Here is a 27,393-nt window from a genome sequence, read left to right on the forward strand (position 1 = left end):
TCAGAGCACAGAGGGAGATGAGACCCAGCGACTGCAGAAAGCTCTGCTGAACTATATGGATGAGAATGCTGAGACAGACCCTGCTCTCACAGTAAGTAATTGATATGAGATATCAGTTAAATAATTGGCCTAACTTGCCCTGCTGAAATATAGTGAGCTTTCACTAGTGAAGTTTGGTTGTTTTTAGAGAAGCAATCTAGAATTTGGTGCATGCTTTTCTACGATAAAAACGTGTTAATTCTCCACAATCTGATTTTGTGTGATATAGTTTGCACGCAAGTTTTGCATCGCTCAGTGGTTCAGAGACTGCACTACGGAGGCTGAGAAGGCCATTAGGAATCAGAATCAAAAGGAGGATGACTCGGATAGCACACTGCATGCCAAAGAGCTCCAGGCCACCGGTGACATCATGCAGCGGGCTGAAACTCGCAAGAAATTCCTCCACACCGTCATTAAATCAACTCCCAATCAATTTACTACACTCAGGTATTCCCGCACACTGTCTAACGTGTACTTTTGTGATGTTGCGTTAATCTTGCTTTTGTCTCTAAAAAGTGTTTTATTTACTTGATATATTGTTCTATTAAAAAAAAAAATTAAAGGATGAATTCAGACGCTGTGGACTATGAGGATGCCTGCCTTCTCGTACGCTATCTGGCCTCCACCAGACCATTCTCTCAGAGTTTTGACATCTACCTGACACAGGTATCATTAATACAGACTATATTAGGTTTAGTGCATGTATGTCCATTTGTAAACAAATCGTTCTTTTGGGTTATGGTTTATTTCTCGGTCAAACCATTTCACAGTGTTTCTAAATCTGCACAATTTATAGAGCCTGAGAATTCCAAAAAGTTTAAAATAATCACTTCCGATTAGCTAAAAGGACTTCACAATGCCTATGTATCTGTGCTAATGTGTAAATATATAAGTACAGTTATGTTAATTTTTTCCCCTTTACTTTAGATTCTGAGAGTTTTAGGGGAGAACGCAATAGCTGTCCGGACCAAAGCCATGAAATGTCTGTCTGAGGTGGTGGCTGTGGATCCCAGTATATTGTCCAGGGTAAGAGACAGGAACTCAGGCAGGAAGCAACTCCACCTATGAGTGACTCCATCTGTGAGGACTGTACTCTAATAATTGTATGTTTTGTATTTGTTTTCTGTAGTCTGACATGCAACGTGGTGTTCACGGGCGGTTAATGGATAACTCCACCAGTGTAAGGGAAGCAGCTGTCGAGCTGTTGGGACGGTTTGTGTTGAGTCGGCCTCAGCTGACAGAGCAGTACTATGACATGCTCATTGAGAGGATACTGGTATGTCTGCACTTCAGATCACCTCAGTTTCTTTTCCTAGAGAAGTGTAATTGAAACTTTGACTTTGGACATGTGCTCTTCAGGACACCGGTATCAGTGTGCGAAAGAGAGTGATCAAGATTCTTAGGGACATCTGTTTAGAGCAGCCCAACTTTAGTAAGATTACTGAGATGTGTGTGAAGATGATCCGCAGAGTCAATGATGAGGAAGGCATCAAGGTAAAGCAACATCATCTCCACTCTGTTTTACATTAAAACTGTTGTGTATTACTGTGAAATTGTGTGTTATTTGCATGTATTTGAGCTAACAGTCTTTCCTACTTGCAGAAACTGGTGAATGAAACATTCCAGAAGTTGTGGTTTACGCCCACAGCCAACCACGACAAGGAGACAATGAACAGAAAGATTCTCAACATCACTGATGTGGTCAGTGCATTCACAGTCTTTCCTTCACCATCCAGACTCTCAATTTCACACTTTGTTTGATTACTCGGTCCGACCACAAGTTCAAATCCAACCCTCTCCCCTTGCTGACGCAGGTCTTTTTTCGCATTGTATTAGTTAGCTTTGAACCAAGGTACATTTGTGTCATCAATCTGAGGTTCACCGTGTGTACTGAAGGCAGCTGTTTACCTTGAAAGGAGAGGGCAGATTGGTTTTACTAACTAAACATAATGCATCCATCTGTCTGCCATGGATGCATTGCAAAAGAAGCAAATAATACAAGCGGCTTGCCAAAGCGAGTTGGCAATAATGGATTTTTTTGGTGCTCTACTTGCAGGGTATCAGTCACGCTTGTTGTCATCAGAGCGCAAATGTCTGGTTCTGGAAGTAAAAATCCCATTAATTTTCTCCATAGGCAAATTGAGTATGATTTATAACTTACCTTTAAAGACAGACCTACCATCAGCTCAGAGGTTGTTAATTGATTGTTTATGCTTCTGCTTGTCCATGTCATTTAAACGTTATTTTTAATCCTTTGAGTTCTGAAGGTGTTTTAAAGATTTTCTGTTTCAGTGCCATGTCCAAAATTAAAGGCTTATAACTCTCAACTTGGCTCAAAACTTAAACCAAAAATGATCTTTTTTGAAAAAAAATGTTTTCCACTTATATAGATTATATAGACACAAATATAGATGGTTATTGACATTTTAATCAGTCTGCTTGGCCAGTCAGGCAAGTAGAATTCACTTTCACTTGCCCCTTCAAAAATCCACTTGACAAGCATTAATGTCGAGCCCTGATTTAACATCGTATTCAACATTCTCCAATAACAGTTCTTTCTTCTGCAGCATAGCTCCTAAAGTAAACGTACATTATTTTAAGGGAGTTTTAGATAGCCAAAAAAGACTAATCAAAAACATATTTTGTTCCAGTGTATAATGGGCTAAGACTGCACTCTCTCACCTTTGTTCACTTCGATACATCTTAAACTCACAAAAAAAATTATAAGATACACAGTGAACAGAACTCAATCGACAACTCAAACCATTCTCCTGGTCCGCATCGACTTAAACTCGCCTGTGCGTAATCAAACGTATCAAGGGAGACTGATGCTGAGGTAATTGTCATTATATTTTTCATCTTTGCCTCGGACAGACGACTTCTCGTGGCAGTTTTAATATGGTTCTTGAGGCTGAACCCTGCGTCAAGCGCCGCATTGCCCTCCGCATGACAAGGGTTGCAGAAAGCATCACAGAGGGGCGATTTTACAAGTTTGCCACGTAAAAAAGCAGGAGGTGTGCACAATAAACATTGAAAACATGTATTTGGAAGAGAGAACAAAAGCTTGCAGTTGCTTTGATAGCAGAAAGTAATAAAAGGACTCGTTTAAGTTTAGGTCGAAGCATTTTCTTGGTGAATTTAAATTAGTTCAATAACTGGTGTCTCTGATACTGCTAAACGATAAGGTAATATTTCATTCAAATAAATTATTAGACATTCAATGTCTCTTCACAAATTTGGACTGTTTTTAAATATTTCTTGTTGATTAGTACTCTCAAAGACATTGGTGAAGCAAAAACATGTGTGAAAAACACTTTGGTGTAAAGTGACGTCACTTCAGAGACTTCAATGTATTCTGCAGCACTGACGCGAGTCACGTGAAGGACCCTTAACACGTATAAATATCATTTAAAAGTGCTCATTAATCATTGCTCTTCACAATCACAGAAGTGACTGATTATGGTTTAAAAACTGCGAATTTCTCCGAAAGGTGAGGAGTTTTCATCCCTGATATTATAATATTTTTTTTATAATGCATTTATTTATTTTGTGGAATTTCGTCATTTTCCAAGGCACAACTGACAATTGTGCCGTGGAAAGCACTCACACTCTCTGTCGGGGTGGGGTGTAGGCTTGTTTTAATGGGAATCCCCACCTGTAAGTAATGGTGTGATATTTTAAGTTCTGTTTATTTTTTGTGAAGTTATAAGAGGAAACCCGGCCTTTAAGTAACACCTGTTTACATCTAACATGTACAGTATGTCAAAGACATGTACTTAGCTATTATTTGCTATATTTTTGTCTGTGAGTACATCAAAGAGGCTGGTTGTATTCTACTCTGAGAGCTTTTCAATGACAGATGACACGTGGCTATTTGATCAGGTTGATGCTTTTAACGATTACATTAATATGTAGTGCAAAATTATTAATAAATTATCAAAATAGAATACTTCTGATTTGCGAATTTCAAAGCACTTATTCAGTTTTGGTCATGATGTCTACATGCATTGTATAGCTTCTAAGCTTTAAAACAATACCTATTTTGTGTTTGTCAAGACAGTAGTCATTAATATGTTGATAAGGTTAAAAAATCGTGTTTATTAGCAGACTTTCTGGTGATCTACGCTACCCATGATCCTTAGGGCCAAAATACACCAATCATGTACGTCCGCCTACTTCCATTACGCCCTCCAAATGATGCAACGATTCGGTCTCCCTACACTCTAAACTACTTTTTTTATTTGTGTATATGTAACCATTTTGCAAAATGTAAACATATATTATTTCAACATTTAAAATCAGCAACTTTCAATTAATCGTTTTTTTTTATCTTCCAAAGTTTTTATTTCGTCATTCGCAATGTTTCATGGGATTGTAGTTCTTTCCCTCAATAAAGATAAGTACACAGACTTGCACCTTTTGTCTTTTTGTCTGATTTTCAAATACTTTTTTGCTTCAAATCAAACTTTCTAATATCGTGATTCTCCTCTGAGCTAGCTGGTTTGGATCATGTGTTAAAACTCTTTTATGGTGTATTTTTATGAAATCCTTATGGAAATAAAATAATTGGGAAAAAATCTTCCGGAACCAAGATGGCTGAAAATGTGTGTGGGCACTGTTGTGCTCCTATAGTGGCGTACCTCCACTTTTCTGAGGTTGAATTCTTTTCATACTGATTGAAGAACATACTAAAGCCCAGACAACCATTTTCCTTGGTGTACATCCGAAAATACTCACCTCTGTCCATCTCAAGCCTTACTGAGCATCACCAAATCAGCTATTAATTTGATTCGTATCCCAGCGATGCCTCAATGTTCAAAAAACACCAGTTAATGGCATCAAAGTTTGCCACCAAAAGCTCTGTGTAAACAGCCTTATTTTGAAATGGCCCATCCTCAATAAGTTGACTTATAATTTTTTCTGTTGCAGGTCGCTGCCTGTAGAGACACTGGCTATGACTGGTTCGAGCAGCTCCTGCAGAACGTAAGTATTTTGGGGTGAAGTCGGTTTCTATTTATCTCCCTCAGTTTGGAACTCTGTAGCGCTTCAATGTACTCTGTGTCCGTAGCTGTTGAAGTCAGAGGAGGACTCGTCCTATAAGCCAACCAGGAAAGCCTGTGTGCAGTTAGTTGACAATCTTGTGGAGTACATCCTCAAATATGAGGAGGCACTTGCAGGTATGCATGCAAAAACACACTCAATTAGATGTCAATTTAATGCATATTAATGTAAATCAATGTAAAATTGTAATGCTGTCACCCTTAATTTATAGTCTCATTGTTTGCTTTGTTTACTTATTTAAACAGGACATACTCAAAAGAATGTTTTGTTTGTGAATCAGACAACACTACACCCTTCCGGTGCTAATCCTGAATTTTTTCTTACTGATTGATTAATGATTATAATTAAAGATGTTAATATGCTGTTGTGATGCTGTCTGTGTGCAGAACATAAGAGTGTGAACTCCACAAGGTTGGTTGCGTGCATCACCACTCTCTATCTATTCAGTAAGATCAGAGCGCAGCTGATGGTAAAGCATGCTATGACTATGCAGCCCTACCTCACCACCAAGTGCAGTGTAAGTATATACTTCCTCTCTGCAAACGACAACTATTAAAGGAATATTTCTCTCAAATATGAAAATTCTGTCTTTGCATTTTGCTTCTGTGAAACTAAAAACGAACCTCAGTCAGCTTTCACTTTTATTATAAACTTCAATTTCTAATGTTCAATGTTTAAAATCATTCTGCCATCTAGTGGTCATGCATGGTTCAAAACGGTAGCATACCAAGGTACACGTGCCTGTAAATGTTTGAAATGTATGTTTTTTTTCCCCAGTGTTTTAGTATAACAGATGTGATAAATGATGTTTGTTTTTTGTTTACAGTCTCAGAGTGACTTCATGGTGATTTGTAATGTTGCTAAGATCCTGGAACTGGTAGTTCCTCTGATGGATCACCCGAGCGAGAACTTCCTGACCACCATTGAAGAAGACCTGATGAAGCTCATCTTAAAATATGGCATGACTGTAAGTGACACACACACACACACACACACAAATACATTCTGTAGCTGTATCCGCTACAAACACCACCTCCATTCTATAGGCCTTATAAAATATGCACATAATAAGGTCATATGACCTTAGCAAATGCAATATCATGTGACAAAAGTGTAGCATACTACAGTTTGAAATTTTTTCATTGCATAATACGTGATGCTTCACAGACAGTAATTTAAAAAAAAATGTCACCAGTGTAGTGTAAATTACTTTCTATTAAGTTGTCCTCGTTGGTGGCACACAATCATATCAATAAACACACAACATGACCAATGATGTCCGATTCAGTTATTCAATACAAAGTTTTGTAAAAAATACAAAGTTTTCGAACATATTCTCGAATCAGAAGTTACAAAACATTATCAGTCTGAATTGGATTGCGCATAAGTCAAAGCTGTTTAACAACTGGCTCATTCACAGAACCACAAATGCATTTCAACTCAAAATGAGCGGTGATATGTGTATGTAAAAAATATATTATTTTTATTTTTACAGGTGAGGTTGTCAGTCTAATTACTTGATCATATGATATTGTGTAGTCAAATATACAAATCGAAAAGAGTTTTGTTGTTATATCTGAATAAAAAAATAAAAAATAATCATGTTAACTAATTTCAAAAATATGTTTACAAAACATTAAATGTGCACTTTTTTTGAACATCTTAAACTTAAACTGACACCTAGCGGTGTGGATGCAGCATTATTCAAACGGAATAGTTTGCAGTTACCAATGTCATTATAGAAATCCACTATTCAGAGTCAGCCACGATTATTTTAATCCATGAGTGAAAGTGTCCAATAACATTATGGTTACTGAGATTAAGTGAGTAGTATTCAGCTGGTCATGTGATCCTAACATGGCAGCACCCACTCCATTTACATTAAAACAGTTTTTATAAGTTGATTTCTCATGGTAAATCAACTTATAAAAGTTGAAGCTCATGATTTTATACATATTTCAAAATTACAATTAATTTCTTTAGAAGTAACATTTTTATAATGAGGAAAGAATTACTTGAGTGCACCTTTAAAGAATCACAGGGTGCTCAGCTGCAAAAACAGTATTTTGTTTCATCATTCAGTGCTCTCTCTCTCTCTCTCTCTCTCTCTCTCATTTACTACAGGTTGTCCAGTACTGTGTTAGTTGTTTGGGTGCGATAGTGAATAAAGTGACCCATAATTATAAGTTTGTATGGGCCTGTTTTAACCGTTATTATGGGGCTTTGACTAAGCTGAAGGTCCAGCATCAGGAGGGCACAAATAGCATGGCACTGGCTGCCACTAAAGCAGCACTGCTCAGATCCCTTTTCACAGTGGGAGCTCTCTGCAGGCATTTTGACTTCGACTATGAGCAGTTCAAGGGCATCACTAAGGTACCGCCATATTTCCTAACACATTTATATATTTTTATATATATATATATATATAACATAATTAAACATTTTTTTTTTAGTTCTTACTTTCATAACCTTTTATTTGTTTTATTTATTAAATTATTATTATTAATAAATAATAATTATTATTATTAATAAATTATGTTTCCTATTTATTATTGGCAGGTTATGATAAAGGAGAAGGTTCTGGAACTATTGCTGCATTTTACCAATCATGAGGATGAGGAAGTCAGGTGCAAAGCCATCATAGGGCTGGGTAAGAAGCGTTTTATTTCAGATATTTCAAATAAAATACTGAGTAGTGCTTTTTTGTCAGATGAGCAAATAAAAGTATCTTCCGTGTAATCTTTTTAAATAACTCCAAGTCTCATGCTTATGACTCTGGTATTTGCGATCACCAAAAATCTTCAGTTATAACCTCTATTTATAATCTCGAAACGTTCTATCTTGCATGTCCTGCAGGGTTCCTGTTCATCATGCACCCAAGTCAGATGTTTGTTCCAGAGGTGAAATCTCTGTATAACGGGCTGCTTTCTGATAAGAGGTGCTCCATCACGCTTAAGATCCAGGTGCTGAAGAACCTGCAGATGTACCTGCAGGAGGAGGATACGCGTATGCAGGAGGCCGACAGAGAGTGTGAGTGCTTACACCGTGCTTCATATGGCTGGATTCACTATTCAAGCAGCTGATTATGGCAGAAAATATGTGTAGAATTTAAGACATTTTGTCATTTACAGATCAGTCTTAATGTTCCATTATAACCTTGTTTCCTTTTATAAATATAACTCTAATATACAACTATGACTTTAATTTGTTTACAATATGTATTACACAATTTGTAAATAATCAGGCAAAAAATGTAATAATGTAGGTTTTTTATGTAATGAGGAAAGGTTATCAACAAACTGTTCTGTGAAAATCTTTTTTTCATAATATCATGTTTGTGTAAACCAAAAATTCAAATAATAAGCTATTTAATGTGCTCATTTGGCAAAGTTTATTAATTGTCTCCCCTCAATGGGGAAATTGTCTCCTTGCTCAATCTTAGCCTGATTGTGTTTTTATGTCTTCAGGGCAGAAAATGTCAAAGCAGGAGGATCTGAAGGAGATGGGTGACATCTCCTCTGGTATGAGCAGTTCCATCATGCAGCTCTATTTGAAGCAGGTGCTAGAGTGTTTCTTCAACACTCAGTCCAGTGTGCGACACTTTGCCCTCAATGTCATCGCGCTGACCCTAAGCCAGGGGCTCGTACACCCTGTACAGGTACACACACAAACACAACTACAGGGACATTTTCAAGTTGGCAGTGATATCATCGTGTGTTCCACACAGAATCTGCGACCATGAGAAAGTGTCACATTTCTGTCAGTCACAAACTTCTACACATCCCCTACAAGTTAATTTATGTATTTTTCCTTATTAAAATTACATGACAATGTTTTTATTACATTTTATTTATATTTAAAATCCAAGATTAAGATTTTTGAGCAACGCCAATGTCATGAATTTGATAAAAAAAATGCACTAGGGATAAGTCATTTTGGATAATAGTGTCGGCTAAATATGTAAATCTCCCTTCTCATCAAATATATGTGGCTAATTTGATAATTTGATCAACAAACATAAATGCAGTACACTTTACTACATACATTTTAATTGATTTAAATCCATTTCACAGATTTGAGTTTTCCCCACAATCAGCACAGAAAATGTGAAATAAAGTGCGCAGATTGCTGCATAGACCTCGTTGTTAGTGTCACATCCTTGGGCACAGAACTTAAAAACACAAATAGGAGTTTTTATCCTTTTTCCTTCCTCCTTCCAATCACAGTGTGTGCCATATCTGATTGCCATGGGGACGGACCCAGAGCCTACCATGAGGAACAAAGCAGACCAGCAGCTGGTGGAGATTGATAAGAAGTACACTGGATTTATCCATGTGAGCATCATTCCACACACCTTGCTTTATGTGTCATAAAATGTCAGATAACTCCAGTTTATTACTATTAGTCACAAACATTGCAGCAGTAAGTGTAATAATGCACCATGGGAAGCAACATTATGTACTATGAAACATTCATAAGAATGAGCAACAATACTAATATTTTTTTTATGATTTATCTTAACATGGATTTTAGTTGACCTGATTGTTCCAGTTTTGTGTATTCAAAGATTTAGTTTAAAAAAATAATCTTTAAGGTGCACTCAAACTGAAATATTACTATGTTCACTGTCACCTAGTAGCATAGATGCAGCATCATGCGAAAACAGAAGTTCTCAGTTACTGATGCCATGGTAAAAATGCACAATTTACAGGGAGCAATGAGTAAAACATTTCACCAGTAAATGTATCCAGTCAAGGGATTATTGAGATAAAGCAAGTAATATTCATCTGGTCATATGATCTCAACATGGCGGCCCTTATGAATGTGCTCTCAGCACCATATTTAAAATGAAGCAGCTTTCTCTCTCTAACTGTGGATGTCCAGTGGCGTCTGGTGAGCGGAGCTGATCGGGCATTTTTTTATTAATTCCTATAAAGGTGCGCGGTCACGCATACCTTTGCACGGCAAAGTTCCGTGAGCATCTCAATGGGAATACGCACAATCATGAAGTTTGCACGATGGACTACCGGTGGCTAAGAACTTCCTCTTGCGGTTTTCGTGTGGAGTTGAAGTTTGGTGAACTTTGCGGCGATCTTTCGCAGTATTGACCAATAGGACACTGCTTGGTTTGGCAGTGACCTCTGAGCGGGCGGTGCTTCATACACAGCTATACAGAATACACAATGGATATTTTTGGAGCGTTGAGTTTCTTTTTAACTTAACTCTGCCAGAGTATAAAGTGCAGTATTAAAAAGATGCTGCTTGGCAGTTATTTTTCTGCTGATTTCACACACACTCAGCATTCGCCCGCGGAATTTCGCTGAGCAAAGGTATGTGTGACCGCCCCTTAAGAGACTAGTAACAGGCTCACAAGGGGGATTGTGGGATTGACAGCGTAGCGTTTAAAGCGTAAAAAAGCATCAACATTTTAGAGAAAAAAAATTTCATTTTTTTATGCAAATGAAGTGTGGAAAACACTGGGTTCCAGCTAATCACTTTGAGATGAAAACAGTGACGTTGGTCATAACCACTTCATAATCTGATGATAATGCTGGAGCTTCTGATTGATTCAGTATTTAACCCTCTCGGGTCGACGGACGTGCCGGCGCATCCTGCTGGATGTTTGTGTTTGAGTTGCACCATTCGCTTAATTTATATATGATTGCACCTTATAAATGTTCATTGCATTTATTTTCCCACTAAAGTGATTTAAAGGAATAGCTCACCCAAACATTTAAATTATCTCATTTACTCACCCTCATGCCATCCCTGATGAGTATACTTTCTTTCTTCAGCTAAACAAAAGATTTTTAGAAAAATATCAGAGCCCTGTAGGTCCATATAGTGCAGGTGAATGGTGGCCAGAACTTTAAAGTGTCAAAAATCACATAAAGGCAGCATAAAAGTAATCCATATAATTCCAGTGGTTAAATACATATCTTCAGAAGTGATATGATAGGTGTGAGTGAGAAACAGATCAATATTTAAGTCTTTTTTGTTTTTACTATAAATCTCCACTTTAACTTTCACATTCTTTTGTTTTTTTGGTTTGTTCGCATTCTATGTGCATATCGCTACCTACTGGGCACGGAGGAGAATTTATATTAAAAAAGGACGTAACTATTGATCTGTTTCTCAGCCACACCTATCATATCGCTTCTGAAGATATATATTTTAACACTGGAGTCTTATGGATTACTTTTATGCTGCCTTTATGTGCTTTTTGGACCAAAGTTCTGTCCACCATTTTCTTGCATTCAAAATATATGTTTGTTGCAATAATGAATAGCCAAGAATTTAAGACGGATAGTAAACAGCAAGGATTCTTAATTTTTATGAAAGATGATAATCTTAAAGGTGCTGTAAGCTATTTTTTTTTCATGGAAAAGTGTCTTCCTACTCCCTGAAAGATATTAATGAAATAAGTGTCTTGAGATTTCTCACCTTGCTTTCTACCTGTCAATCATTTTGCCTGTTTTCGTAGTATTGTATTTGCAGGGAATTATTGAGGCATAATGCATTTGTGTGCCATGTTTTTTATAACAGTTTTCAGTTGAGGGTGCTATTTTGCAGCTGTTGTTTTGAAAAACTGTTTCTGCTCAAAGCTCGTTTAGGTATTTTTGGAGTTGGGGGCTTTGGAAAGAGGAGGCTTGGCTAATCCAGCGGCTCAGTCTCGTGAAAATAGAATGGCTGAAATTGCTAAAACAGCACCTTAAGTAATTTTTCTAGTATATTATAGATGATGATAAAGCATGGATTAGAGTTCTATTGATCTCAACAGATGAAGGCAGTAGCAGGTATGAAGATGTCATACCAAGTGCAGCAGGCTGTCTTGCGCTCAGCCGGATCTGTGATCCGTGGGTTCCGTCAGGATGAGTCCAATTCTGCTCAATGTTCCCACCTCTACAGCATGGTCCGTGCAAACAGGCAACACAGAAGAGCATTCCTCATCTCGCTGCTCAATCTCTTCGACGACAGCTCGGTTAGCACACTTTGTCTGCTTGTTTCTTTCTGTCTCCCTTTGTCTCTTTGTTGTGGCATGAAGACATCAGTGACAATTGACTAACCTTTTTATCTTCGTTTCTCTCGATTTATTTTTCTTTCTCTTTGAGCAGAAGATGGAGGTGAACATGCTGTTGTTCATGGCTGATAATCTGGCCTACTTCCCCTTTCAAACTCAGGAGGAGCCGCTGTTTATCATGCATCATATAGACATCACACTGTCTGTGTCAGGCAGCAACCTGCTACAAACCTTTAAAGAGGTAAATACACAAACACTTTCTGCTTGTGCTGTTTGTGGCTTTGTGTAGCACCTTCTGCTCTGCAAATCCTTTTGAAGGTTCCCAATGTTGTCTCTAAAGTCTCAGCCAACAAATACAACAAAAAGAAAAAAGATAGTTCACGCTAGTTGGAAGTTGACATTTAACAGAAAATCGTATATGTACAGTATGTAGTAAACACATGTGACAATCTGAATTTGTGTTTTAAAAGTCGTGTTGTGTAATCCAGCCTGATGCTGTTAATATTTTCTCTCAGAAGTAAAAGTTTTGCGTTCTGCTTAGTCTCTCATTAGGATTCCAGGCAGAAAGAGCAAGAAGAGGAGACGGGGGCGACAGAGGCAACAGAACGGCTCGGAGAAGGAGAGAGTATGTACTGAGGAGGAGAGAGAAAGAAACAGCGGAGATGAACAGGATGTGGATTATGAGGAGGATGAGGAGGGGCAGCGGGTGAGGAAGCCTAAACCTGCAGAGGAAGCCGGGGTGACTGTTTCAGATTCTGATTCTGACCTTGATGATGCCGATGCTGTCATGGAGCGTCTCCCTGATGACACATCATCTCTCCTGGACTTTGCTCGAGCATCACAGGGCATACTGTTACTGCTGGTGCTCAAACAACATCTTAAGAACCTCTACGGTTTCTCTGACAGGTAACACACACACACACGCATCTCCCTCATGAAAATCCACAACCCTATATATGATTAAAATGGTTGCTGTTAAAAAAAAAAGTGTATAAATTGTATTTATTTATTTATTTTTTTTGAGTAAATTGTTGCCAAGTAGATTTAAAATGTTTAAAGCAAGAATTGAAATACAGTAAAAAACAATCATGCCATATTTTCCAACACAGTTTTTACTAAATGATCATAAGTAAGAATGCTATTTTATTATTTTCATTTAAATGCACTAATATAACAAATGGTAACATTTACCTTCATTTTTTGGGACATTGACAAATAAGGTTGACTGAGGTGATAAAAACTAGATGTCTTTAAAAATCTAGTTTTCTACCACACCTGGAGTCCTGAGATCGATTCCAGGGTGTGCTGAGTGACTCCAGCCAGGTCTCCTAAGCAACCAAATTGGCCCAGTTGCTAGGGAGGGTATAGTAACATGGGGTAACCTCGTCGTGGTCATGATTATTATTGTTTCAATGGGGTGCGGATGGTAGCATGAGCCTCCACATGCTGGGCGTCTCCGCGGTATCCTACACAACGAGCCACGTGATAAAATGCGCAGATTGACGGTCTCAGAAGCGGCGGCAACTGCGCCACCACAAGGACCTACTAAATAGTGGGAATTGGGCAATACAAATTGGGAGAAAATGAGAAAAACAAATAATCTTGTTTTCATGATTATCAATAAGTTTTCTTAAGGTTAGTCCATTTAACCTGAACTAAATCCAATTTGGTGGACAAAAGTTCCCAAATATTAATTATATTTTAAAACAGTTATCTCAGTGCTCAATTTAAAAAATCTCTCTCTCTCACTATATATATATATATATATATATATATATATATATATATATATATATATATATATATATATATATATATATATATATATATATATATATATATATTATTCACCAAAGTGGCATTCAACTGATCACAATGTAAAGTCAGGACATAACATGAAAAATTACTATTACAATAGAGTTCTCATCAAAACATCCTCCACATGCAGCAATGACAGATTTGCAGATCCTTGTTATTCTAGCTGTCAGTTTGTCCAGATACTCAGGTGACATTTCACCCCACAATTCCTGTAGCACTTGCCATAGATGTGGCTGTCTTGTCGGGCACTTCTCACGCACCTTACAGTCTAGCAGATCCCACAAAAGCTCAGTGGGGTTTAGATCCATAACACTCTTTTCCAATCATCTGTTGTCCAATGTCTGTGTTTCTTTGCCCACTCTAAACTTTTCTTTTAGTTTTTCTGTTTCAAAAGTGGCTTTTTCTTTGCATTTCTTCCCATAAGGCCTCCTGAGTCTTCTCTTTACTGTTGTACATGAAACTAGTGTTGAGTGGGTAGAATTCAATGAAGCCGTCAGCGGAGGACATGTGAGGCGTCTATTTCTCAAACTAGAGACTCTGATGTACTTATCCTCTTGTTTAGTTGTACATCTGGTCTTCCACATCTCTTTCTGTCCTTGTTAGAGCCAGTTGTCCTTTGTCTTTGAAGACTGTAGTGTACACCTTTGTATGAAATCTTCAGTTTTTTGTCATTTTCAAGCATTGTATAGCCTTCATTCCTCAAAACAATGATTGACTGATGAGTTTCTAGAGAAAGCAGTTTCTTTTTTTACCTAATATTGACCTTTAGATATGACAGTCTATTGCACACTGTGACAACTCAAAAACAAACACAAAGACAATGTTAAGCATCCAATAGTTTCCAACTGTGTTTGATATAATGGCAAGTGATTTTCTAGTACCAAATTAGCAATTTAGCATGATTACTCAATGATATGGTGTTGGAGTGATGGCTGCTGTCTAGATTTGATCAAAAATGACTTTTTTTTTTAAATAGTGATGGTGCTGTTTTTTTACATCAGTATTGACCTATATTGACTATACTTTGTGATCAGTTGATACCACTTTGGTTAATTCAATTACCAATTTCCTTCCGAAACAGCAAAAGCTGCACATTATTCCAAACTTTTGGCTGAATCTGCCCCTCACATTACCATAAAAGGTGTGGGGCAGATTCATCTACAGCATTACAGAAGGAGCAAAGTGGATCTATTTCAGGGAGCATGTTTCTTAAATAAAGATTGACAGGGTAAAAACGGTGTAACAGTTTAAAGGACACCTCCTTAACCTTGTTGGTAATTAAATATTTGTGAGGTAAAGACCATACGACCGGCGTCAGACATGCTTGTGTCACGTCTCGGGTGTGTTGTGTCATAAAAGTACAATGTTTAGGTCACTGTGTCAAGTTAAATATAGTTTAATACTCAATCTTTAAACACATCTTGAGATCCCTTAGTTAGCATTTGTGCTCCTTCAAGTGTTTTGAACGCAAGAACGTACCGCACGTTTATGTTGTGTGTCCGCTGAAGAGTTGTTAATGTTTTGTTCACTATATAAACTGCGCGTTGCTCACACAGCTGAAATTTCGATTACTGCACTCTGGAGTAAACAGGTGGTACTACAAGCTTGCATTTCTCAGGAAAGCATTGCGATTAAATTGCAAAATGTAATAACAATTTTTAATTTTTTGTAAAATTAATCGCACGTTATTAACGCGTTAAATCGACAGCCCTAATATATACACACTCACAAAACTCTGCAAACAATTTACAGACCACTGAAAAATTATCAGTTTCTCTGGATTGACTATTTATAGGTATGTGTGAGTAAAATGAAAATTTTTGTTTTATTCTATAAAGTACTGACAACATTTCTCACAAATTTCAAATAAAGAATATTGTCATTTAGAGCGTTTATTTGCAGAAAATGACAACTGGTCAAAAAAGATGCTGTGTTTTCAGACCTCGAATAATGCAAAGAAAACATGTTCATATACATTTTTCAGACATCAAAATGAAATTTTTTTAACTTAGGAAGAGTTCAGAAATCAATAATTGGTGGAATAACCCTGATTGTCAATCACAGCTTTCATGCGTCTTGGCATTCTCTCTACTAGTCTTTCACATTGCTGTTGGGTGACTTTATGCCACTCCTGGCACAAAGATAAATCTGCCCGATTCCAACCTTGCTGAAGAACCCCCAGATCATTGTGATCTGCATGGTCATCTAGATTCAGTTTTTCAAACCAGTCTGGCCATTCTCTGTTGAACTTTGGTGTGGTGGTGGTGTAGTTGTCTAAGCACATAACTGGTAATCTGGTAATCAGAAGGACACTGGTTCGAACCCCACAGCCAACACCATTGTTTCCTTGAGCAAGGCACTTAACTCCAGGTTGCTCCAGGGGGATTGTCCCTGTAATAAGGGCTCTGTAATTCACTTTGGATAAAAGTGTCTGCCAAATGCATAAATGTAAATGTAAACTCTCTCATCAACAAGATATTTCCATCCGCAGAACTGCCGCTCACTGGATGTTTTTTGTTTTGGCACCATTCAAAGTAAATTCTAGAGACTGTTGTGCGTGAAAATCGAGGGGGACCTACACAATATTAGGCAGGTAGATTTAATTGTGTGTGTGTGTGTGTGTGTGTGTGTGTGTGTGTGTTGGCCACCCCTCACCTGTCAATCAGCTGCTGTGGTAAAACGGAGTTTAAACATTGCAGGTTACGAGTGGCTTTAAAATGAATAATCGTCTGATCTGAAAAATTTAAAAAGCATACAATCACTAGAGCTTCACAGATCTACTTTAGTGTGTCTGATATCAACACAGATGAAAAGCTGAAGCTCCTTAAATACAGGTAATCCACTAAAATAATGGATAATTCTGCTTGACATATTGTATTTGTGCGTGGATTAAATTTCAATCACATCTGGGAGAAACAGTGCACAGTTTTTTTTCTGTGCTTTATCTTTTTTTACTTTGTTGCACTTTAATATCATGCAGTATCACACGGACATAGTGATTGATGTATGTGAGTGGTGGTGATGTAGTGGGCTAAGGTACCGAACTGGTAAGCAGAATGTTGTTGGTTCGAACCCCTCAGCCACCACCAATGTGTCCTTGAGCAAGGCACTTAACTCCAGGTTGCTCCGGGGGGATTGTCCCTGTAATAAGGGCACTGTAAGTCGCTTTGGATAAAAAGCGTCTGCCAAATGCATAAAATATTTTATAATTTTTTTTATGTAAATGTAATCACGAAACAGAGACCCTCCCCTTCAAATTCAAACACAAGTGGTCACAGGAGTCAAGGAAGCATCACAAAATTATTCTAAAGACACTGTCTTAATGGCAAATAAAAAGCACATTAAAAACAATATAGTAATAAAAATGTTGCTAAATATTATATTCAATTTATCACCCGTCTCTCGATGCTGTTCTCTTTGTAGATGAATGTATTCTGCTCTTTCTCTCAATGCAGTAAAATTCAGAAATACTCTCCCACGGAGTCAGCAAAGGTATACGATAAAGCCGTGAACAGAAAGATGTCGGTCCACTTCAGTCCAAGGCAGACTATCGACTTCCTCCACAACGATGATGTTCATGATGGGGTGACTTACGAGCTGAAGAGGAAGATCGTCAAACAGTACCTCGATGTAAGAACATGCTGCCAGCTTTCTATTTCAGCCATTATGCAAGCATCACTACTACTATTGCTCATACTTAGGGGTTTGTTTAAAGATCTGGTGAAACTACAGATTAAATGTACATCTCTAGCTGTCTGCCAAGCAGACGAAGGATCATTCATGCTGTGCATTCTGTGTTTGGTTCTCAGTTTAAGTTGCTGATGGAGCACCTGGACCCTGATGAAGAGGATGAGGAGGGAGAGACGAGTGCAAACGTGAGGAATAAAGCCATCACTGCACTGTTGGGGGGAGCAGCAAGCCCAAGAAACCACCACACAGCTGACTCAGAGGAGGAGGAGAGCGACGGAGAGGAGAGGACACCGGGGGTGAGACAACTCAAAACAGACGTTTGACTATCAACAAATAGTCAGGTCCACTTTGCAGCTTATTCTGGCTAAGAACCACACACTTAGAAAGAAATGTAAACCAGTCAGTCAGGTTTGCTTTTGTACGTCATGTTTAGCAGGTTTTTCCTGGCTCAAAATGAGGCGGATGTGGTACCATACTGATCAAAAAAGTGACATTAAAAACACGTCAACATTGGCTTTGCGTTAATACACTACTAATGACCTGGCAACTGAATACTATTGTTAATTTTGTCAGCTGTTTTTTCATTTAGTCTTAGTCCTGTGTCAAATGTCCTTTTTAGTTTTTAACATTATCAACCTATTTTTTATTTTTTTTTCAAGTTTTAGTTGACAAAGTCTGGGCTTTTTAATGTAGTTTTAGTCAGTGAAAACTGTTGACATTTAGTCATTGACATTTTAGTCACTGAACACTAAACATTTTAGCCATAAGAGGTATTATTGATAAGCATTTGTCAATCTTGTCTATCCAAAACATATATATATATATATATGTATGTATGTTTTGGATATACACACATTTTATTGTTGTCATTTTAGTGTTATTTTTCACATAAGATTGATCTTATCATGATGATCTCATGATGATGATGACGCAGACGGGGGGGGGGGGGGGTTGAAAGACGAGCGTCTCCGTGTTTAGAGTACGTATCATCCGGCAGAACTTTAAATCTCTCCGGTCTCGACTCCCGCTCAGATTGGGTCTCTTCCGCGACTGGTTGAAGCTGCTCTGACCGCACAGAGAATGACAGTTTTGGAGTTTGTGCTTATTTATGTCACGCTCCCGTATTATTTGAACTTTAATTAAGGATGAAATAAAGATATATCGCCAAGCTGTGATCTGTGTTTCTATCAGACACTCGAGCTGCAGCGCTCATCTCGTCTCGCGTGTCATCATTATAGTTTTATATGATCTCAAGTTATGTTAAATGACATCAAGCAACTATTTGACAACAGAATTGTTTTTTATTATTATTGCCGAGATTCGTAGTTACAAATGACAATCCACCAAGTGCAACACTTGTTAGTGTTTTCCATGAAGACACCCACCAGAGGCGGCCGCCTAGTAATTCTATATGCAGGGAAAACCCTGCTCAAGAATTTCTGTCCATCAGAAGTTATGCATAATTATTTTTTCACAGACATAAATGAAAACAAAGCGCAATATGCAGGTCTGCTTAAGTTTGCAAAACTCAATATCTTTCAAAGATGTAATACCATGAACTAGAGCTGCACGATTAATCATTTAAAAGATCGCAATCTTGATTCCCACACAATCGCATTTCTAAATTACAACGATTCTGCAATGTATATTAACGTTCCAATGGCATGCATTTGTAAGGCGGTGTTGATAATTTAAATGTTGATAATTTAAACTTTATTATTGCATCTACAAACAGCGTTCCTGCATGAGATGCTGAATAAACTAAAATGCAAAGCCAAAGACATTTGTCCCGCATAGTGCTTTACAAACTGCTGGGTGTAGCCACAATTAGCTAGGTGTGTGACTGAATCTCTGCTCAATTCAATATTTGAATAGCCACTGACTGATGCTAAAAAAAAATACTGGCATTACCCAGATCTAACGTCGATCTAAATTCGCTACCCGTGAGCTGTTTGATTACAGCCGGCTGCTCTCAAACACTCACATGCTTGTTTCTGTTCGTGCGCTTGTGTCTTGTGATGAATGCAGGGCTCCTGCTCGAGACTCTGAACTGTTGTTTTAATCAAAATACCAATCTTTAGGCGATATTTATGTAAACATAGCTGTTAATAAATGAACAGATGGGATTAAATCTGCGCTGTCTTGACGAGATATTAAAGCAAACACCGATGTTAACGTAAAAGCAGACGGGACAAATTCTTCAAAGTGTTAGATCGACGTGATGTCTAAATGCATGTAAGCTGTGTGGAATTTTGGCATTCTTACTGCATCAAATCAGTATTAATGCATATCTGTCACACAGCAAAGAGTGTCAAATAGTTTCATTTTGCATTAAATTACTTTTTTAAAGTTTTCTAATTTTTTAAATGTTGAATTACTGTTGCTGAAACACTTAAAGCACTGTTCACTCTGTTCTCTATTTAATTACTGGCTCTTGAATAATTCTGTTAAAAGCTTGAAGGAATTTTTACAAGAGATACTGAAGGCCACATTGTTTTAATTTAAGTTAATATATATATATATATATTATGTTATTATTTTTTTTTTAAATAGTTTTATTGCATATTTGCCTACCAGTGCAAAACTAATTTGTCATAAAACTCTTAATGATGCTTTTTTCAGCTTGTTTTGCTTTTTACTTGGCACGTGAGAAACCATTAGCTAAATCGTTTAATTTATTTTTGTACTTTTTTTAACAGAATTATAATTGTTTATTTATTTATTTATTTTGCAATAATTACAAGGTGCTGTTTAGTTTGTAATGTATTCGTTGCACCCTCTTGTGGATATTTAAAATTTATACATTTGATTTACAACTTTATATTTTAAGTTACTTTTAGTACCCTTATGTCCACTTTTTGTAAATAACTTTTTGTTAAAATATTTAGTTTTTCTTCAGAATCATGATTTTTATTTTAAGCAAAAAAATGGTGATTCACAGTTTATTCAGAATCGTGCAGGTCTGCCATGAACTAGTTCTTCCTCAGAAGTGCTTTGGTGCTTTTTGTAGCAGTCTGATACCAGGGTTATTACAGTTTTGAATTTAGTTTTTATTTCTTTATAAAAGTTATTTGTTATTCCAATTTATGTTATAATTATCTAATTTCATTTAGTAATTGTCCAGCTTATTAAATGCTACTAACCAAATAAATAAATACATGCAGCGCATGCAGACTTTGTATTTATTTATTTATTTATTTAAATAACAGCTTTATGTGGATTAATGATCACTCTTGGCCATGTAGGCCATGTTTTTGGGTTTAATGGTCTGCACTTATATAGCACCTTTTTTTAACCTTAGAGGTTACCAAAGCGCTTTACACAGTGTCCCATTCACCCAATCACACACACACATTCACACTCACACACCAATGACACCACTTAATGAAGTTATCTAAAACTAAGATTAATTTGTGGTCATGAATTTTATTTGAGTTGATGTTTTTACCAGGAATATTAGTGTCTACATTTATTTCAGTGAATTTGTTGTTATTTTGTTTGCCTTTTAATTTTTGTTAACAATAATAACATTGCGTGATACCTTGTAAACACTACTTTTTCCCAGTGGGCTTAGAAAACCTGACCCTCGAAAATTGCGCAAAACCAGTTAATCAAATAGCCACTTGTAATTTGGCAGACGCTTTTATCCAAAGCGACTTACAGTGCACTTATTACAGGGACAATCCCCCCAGAGCAACCTGGAGTTAAGTGTCTTGCTCAAGGACACAATGGTGGTGGCTGTGGGGATCGAACCAGCAACTTTCTGATTACCAGTTATGCGCTTTAGCCCACTACACCACCACCACACCACCACCATTTTGAGAAAGTGCATGCCAATATTTGTGCAATATGTGTCAGAGTCGACCAAACTTTAAATCCTGTTTGAATGGTAACAAATAGGCTCACGTTCTGTCTTTCTTCACAGGCATCTCGGCGTGGAAGGCGCACGGGAGACTCGGGGGACCTGCTGTTGGCAAACATGAGCGAGTCTGTCAGCGCGCTCGATTTAATCGCCATCCACTGCCCCAAATACAAAGACCGGCCGCAGATAGCCCGCGTGATCCAGCGGAACAGCGACGGTTACAGCATCCACTGGATGGCGGGCTCGTACTCCAGCACCTGGGCTGAGGCCAAGCGGCGTGACGGACGCAAGCTGGTACCTTGGGTGGACACCATCAAAGACACTGATATAATCTATAAAAAAATTACACTCACTAGTGGCAACAAGCTCAACCACAAAGTTGCTCAGACTCTACGTGCACTCTACGCTGCCAAGGACAGGAACTCCAGCTAATAATACACAAAAACACACACACCTCCCATCTCCAACACCATCTCTCTCCATATACCATCTATCAGCCAAATATCTCCTGGGTCATCGTCAGCCAACACACACACACACAAACAAACCCAAGCGGCTATTCTACACTAAAGACTCTTTCTCTCTCTGATGCACTCTGGGTCTCGTGGTAACATTTTGCCCTCCAGCAGAAAGACGCCGCGCCAGGGTGCATCATCGTATCACAGGAATAAAATGTTTGGAGAAACATTGTATGGGTGCTCCTTCGCTGTTGTGCAGCAGATTTCTGGTTGTTTGATTTCTACTCCCAGTGTATCATAGTTTAACATAAAAATATTGTTTATATCTATAAAATAAATTTAAATATATACTGAATGTTGAAAGAATTAGTTTGTTGATGTTTTTACTTTTTTCTCTTTTTTTGGATTTTTAAGAGTCAAACGGCTTTCTATAGCTTAGCTCCTTTACTGGCTGATGAAAATTCTTTCTGTTAAGCTGTTTGTCCATTTTGTACGATAGCACCGTGTGGCTGTAATTTATTGTGTATAGCATGCAGTGTCTGTGAGGAGGGCTGTGTCGAAGGAGATTTTGCGATAACAGGTCGCCCTGCTCAGCATAAAGGGACCCACATGCCTCTGATGGAACAAATACTGCAATAAATTTTCTACTTCTCTTACTTGCAAGACTCAGTCTGTCAACTTTCTACTCCTTTTCACTTAGACTTCATTTTTGCAGATACTACTTCATTTATTGACAGGTATAGAAGAGATTAGTTGCACGACAGCTTTGTGTCTCGGACGTGTGCTAACTGCTGCACAACGGCTGTTCGTATAGGCTCAGTCGGTATTTCAATCAGTGCGGTGCTGCATTCGACAGGCATCTGTTTTTCAAAAGTGTCTTTGTTAGCCGGATAAGTTTAAGGATATCTTGGCATAAGCCTGGAATATCTTCAGGTAGCCTCCTTGCAAGCGAGCTTGAGAAGTCTGATTTGCCGCTCTATTTCCATAGCTAGGAAAACTGAAAGCTTGTTAGAAGAAAGAAAGAAAATATCTAGGTCTATGCCAAATTAATGAAATGTATCTGGTTAACCAAGGAAGCCGTGTTCAAAGACTGTTAGCCCAACCATTAGACACAGTGAAACCTGATTGGTCCAAAAACCCTGCTGAAATGTTTATTACACATCAAACATGTTCTTATTGGCTGATTGCATTAAATCACATATCACTGATAATCGCATTTCACCCGGTAAGTGTAAATGAATATTCTGGGTTATGGTTAAGCTTAATTGACAGCATTATATTGATTACCAAAAAAATTCATCTCGCCCCTTCTTTAAAAAAAAAAATTAAAATGTGGGTTGCAGCGAGGCATTTACAATGGAAGTGAATGTGGGCCAATCTGTAAATGTTAAAATACTCAAAAGTACAGCCACAAGATGTAAACAATATGTGTGATAACATTATTTTACTGATTTTTAAAGTTATAGCCGATTTTACAACTTTGTTGCCATGATGATGACAAACTCTAAAATGATGATTTCAACAGTTTTACAGATGAATTAATAAACGGGTTTTAGAAAAATTATACGCTTCACATTACTGCATTTAAACCCACCAAACATTGTCCCCATTCACTTCCACTGTATGTGCCTCACTTTGACCTATTCCAATTCCACTTTTTTATATTTTATGTGATATCCAAAAAATAAAAACAGTACAATAAAATTGCATATCTATAACTGATTAGAGTTGTATCAGTTTAATAATTGCTATCATTCAAGTTTTGTACAACAATTGTACAATATTTGGATGACTGAGTGGACATGCAATCTTACAAAATGTGTCATTATTAAACAAAATGTTTACATACTAATTAGTATTTTATGCATCATTTGTATCTGTTTGCTTTACAGTCTCAGATGATTAATTATTTGTACAGTAAATAAGAGCCTGCATGTCAAATTCAAGTAAAAAAAACAAACAAATGAATACATGTAAACAAACAAACAGTTATTTGAATTAGATCTGATGGGAGACATCCACAAAATGTGCATGAATCAAGTGCCTACATACAGTATTTACACAACAACAAATTGAAACCACAATAACTTTGCAATGAGTTATGATGACGTTAAAACATTTAACATGATACACATAAACAATCTTTTAATATAGTGATGGATGGGAAATACACAATACATACTGTAATATAACAGCACACTACATTTTTGCTGTAATATAATTATTTATTGAAAAAATAAATATGTAGATCTGAAGATTATATTGTAATTAAGTCATTAACCATTTTTTTTTATATATTTATCCTTAAAATTGCTTTAAATTAGCAAATGTAATTCAAGGCATTAGGTGTTAAACTGGTCTAAGTACAGTTTAACATGAGCACAGAGTTCATTAAGCGTTGTAATTTCGTTGCAATAGGTCTCTATTTTATTGTTGCATTTTTTTCTCTGTTCTCGGTCAAAATAATTGGTGTACAATTAACTTTTTTAGTATGCATTTGTTATTCACACGCACAACTGTTAAAATAGCCTTTAATGTTAAGCAAATGAGGACATAAATTAAATTAGGGCCCACCCAGAATATTTGAGACTATTCTTTGACTTCACATATTTATAAAATAGTTTTAAAAATGCATAAATTCTGAATTCTGAAAGTGTGAAAGGACTGTTTGAATGTGCTGCTTCTATGGTGTTAAGAAAAATTTGATAAAAAAAAAAAAAAAAAAACATTTGGGCAAAAACTTGTCCCATCCATTTTTATTGAGGCCCACCCAAAAGTAATTTCCCGTCTACGCCCATGGTTAGAATACCGTATGTTCGTCCATCGAATAATCATTAAAAGTAAAAATTACCTACAAACAACTATTGAACCTCGACGTTGCCACTATGTCGTCATAACGGACTGGCAGCGCTCCAATGTTACATTGCGGCTATCCAGGAATTCAATTTTTCCGGTTGTCACAACGTAATCAGTTACGTTGCACGATGAAAGTTTGGTCATCAAATTACGTTGCAGTTACGTAATGGACAAGTCATTTGGTTAGCTGTGTTAAGCATTGCGAATGACGTAACTGAATAAATAACTACGAGACGCTACAAGATACTGTATGAAAATACATGGTTGATGTTGAAATACATTGATGAGCCGAAACATTATGACCACTCACTCAATGTTTGGGTAGATTAGATGGTAAGCGAACAATGGGCAGGAGAAAATACCTGAATGACTTTGACAAGGGTGAAATTGTTCAGACAGACAACTGGGTCCGGTCAGGCTCGTGGGGTGCTCCCAGTCAGCAGTGGTGAGTACCTACCGACAGTGTTCCGAAGAGGGACACACCACAATAACATTGTTTTATGGCTTCTACAGAAGCGTATACCATCACTTAACACGTCTGAGCTCACAGCAGGTCTGTCTTGAAAGGTGAAAATTCACAAGGTGAAAATGAATGACGTATTACCTGTAAAACCCCACTGTTGTGCTCTTACAAGTCTCTCACATTACAGATTTACAACAGCTAATGACTATTAACTGCTGTAACGCCTGACCTGGGCCTTTGTTCATCATGTTTAGGTAATTACATTAACAAGGCTGATTCTTGTAAGTCAGTATATTAATGATGTCCTGTGTGGTGTGTTTGATGACACAGGAGTGTGTGTTACAGCTCAGGAGAGTTCACGTTTCAGCCTTAACGTTTAGACATCAGATCATGACCACACTCTACATCTCTGGTTTCATGCGCTTCAATCACTCTTTTTACAATAATTGTGTGTGCTCTGGTTCACAAATCCAAACTCTTTATAGTATCAACAACCCCTATTTTTCCAACATTTCTGTAACAGTATACAACAATCGTATTGCACATTGCCATCTGTTATTTTGTTTCACTTTGTGATTTGATTTGACTCGGTCAATATAAAACAGTTATTTGCAATATTTCTGAATAAAAAAGATGAAGGACAGAATTTCGTTGGATCTTGAAAAGTGGGCGAAAAGAGCCAAACTTAAATGGGAATTTTGGAGTACTTTACCCCTCCTGAATCACCACCAGCCTCATTTTGAGGAAGCGTTTTGACCAGGACATGGAAGCTGAAGGTCAAATTCACTCTCAAGAGCATCAACACACATTAACAGGGTTAATTTAGATTTAAGTATAAAATATATATATATATATATATTAGTTTTATATATATTGTGTGGTTCAGGCGGTAGAGCGGGTTAACCACTAATTGCAGGGTTGGCGGTTCGATTCCCGGCCCACACGACACCACATGCCGAAGTGTCCTTGGGCAAGACACTGAACCCCAAGTTGCTCCCAATGGCAGGCTAGCACCTTACATGGCAGCTCTGCCGTCATTGGTGTATGAGTGGATGTGAATGGGTGATTGGGACACAGTATAAAGTGCTCTCTTGAACCTCTAAGTTTAAAAAAAGGCACTATGTAAGCGCAGACCATTTACCAATTTATGCTGCCATTTTTAATTATGTAACATATTTCCTGCTGTAAAAAAAGAAAAGTACAAAGATCTATCACTAATCACTCTATCAGTGATACAATTTTACCCTAAATATCCTGTGTGGATGTCCATTTCTATAGACCGTTGGGTTTATAAATAGCTTGAAAATTTGATGTCAGTTTATGAAAATGAGACTTCTTTTTGGGTGTTTTTAAGCTACCAGCATTTAGTACATTAGCCAAATCAGAAACTTCTGTCATCATTTATTCACCCTCATGTTGTTTCAATCCCAAATGACTTTCAACCGTGCCATTATACCATATCAAAATCCTGATCATTTGTCACTTTATACCCTGGAAATGTAAATAAATTCAATCAAACATTTTCCAGCTATATTTACACATTATAACCTTCAACATCAAAGTAAAAATAACATGTAAAACACTTCTGAACAATTCTGAAAATGTAATTAGTAAAATACCAGGTTTAGATAAGTGATCAGCCCCCTCAGAGTAACCATTACAAACTTCCTCAGGTGCAACCAATCACCTTTCATATCAAGTACCTGGATAATATGCCCCCACCGGATGTTTCATAAGTATTCCATTACTAGTAGTGCATGATAATGAATTCAATAATTCACCATGGTTTGAAAGGTGCTTTCAAAAGCACTACGGGATAAAATTGTGGAAAGGCACAGGTTAGAAGAAGGGTACAAAAACATTTTAAAGGCTTTAACTATCCCTCTGAGTACCATTCAGATTATTATTAAGAATCGGAAATCACATGGACCACCAAAACCTTGCCTAGTTTGGGCCATCCCTCCAAACTGGATGACTGTGCCAGGAGGACATTGATCAGGGAAGCTATTAAGAGGCCAAGGCAACTTTAAAGGATTTACAAGCCCTTATGGTTGAGATGGATCGGTCTGTGCATGTGACAACAATCTCCCAAGCTTTATACAAAGCTGGCCTGTATGGCATGTTG

General features: G+C 37.4%; 1 protein-coding gene across 2 annotated transcripts in view; it reads left to right on the forward strand.

Moving 5' to 3' along the window:
- Positions 1–23,120, forward strand: part of nipbla (NIPBL cohesin loading factor a) — a 73,707-nt gene extending 50,587 nt beyond the window's left edge. For both annotated transcript variants that reach the window (XM_052096092.1, XM_052096084.1), the window contains exons 24-45: positions 5–91; positions 269–486; positions 603–705; positions 967–1,065; positions 1,169–1,315; positions 1,399–1,533; positions 1,642–1,740; positions 4,969–5,022; positions 5,108–5,216; positions 5,487–5,617; positions 5,927–6,067; positions 7,225–7,473; positions 7,660–7,750; positions 7,957–8,130; positions 8,568–8,758; positions 9,327–9,434; positions 11,882–12,082; positions 12,216–12,362; positions 12,663–13,027; positions 17,395–17,569; positions 17,749–17,925; positions 21,555–23,120. In XM_052096092.1, coding sequence (XP_051952052.1) covers positions 5–91; positions 269–486; positions 603–705; positions 967–1,065; positions 1,169–1,315; positions 1,399–1,533; positions 1,642–1,740; positions 4,969–5,022; positions 5,108–5,216; positions 5,487–5,617; positions 5,927–6,067; positions 7,225–7,473; positions 7,660–7,750; positions 7,957–8,130; positions 8,568–8,758; positions 9,327–9,434; positions 11,882–12,082; positions 12,216–12,362; positions 12,663–13,027; positions 17,395–17,569; positions 17,749–17,925; positions 21,555–21,923 — 3,570 coding nt within the window. In that variant the 3' untranslated portion in view covers positions 21,924–23,120. The remainder of the gene's footprint in view (positions 1–4; positions 92–268; positions 487–602; positions 706–966; positions 1,066–1,168; positions 1,316–1,398; positions 1,534–1,641; positions 1,741–4,968; positions 5,023–5,107; positions 5,217–5,486; positions 5,618–5,926; positions 6,068–7,224; positions 7,474–7,659; positions 7,751–7,956; positions 8,131–8,567; positions 8,759–9,326; positions 9,435–11,881; positions 12,083–12,215; positions 12,363–12,662; positions 13,028–17,394; positions 17,570–17,748; positions 17,926–21,554) is intronic.
- The last annotated feature ends 4,273 nt before the right edge of the window (positions 23,121–27,393 follow it).

This window comes from Xyrauchen texanus, chromosome 3 (genome assembly GCF_025860055.1).
Source record: "Xyrauchen texanus isolate HMW12.3.18 chromosome 3, RBS_HiC_50CHRs, whole genome shotgun sequence".
In the NCBI taxonomy this organism is placed as follows: domain Eukaryota; kingdom Metazoa; phylum Chordata; class Actinopteri; order Cypriniformes; family Catostomidae; genus Xyrauchen; species Xyrauchen texanus.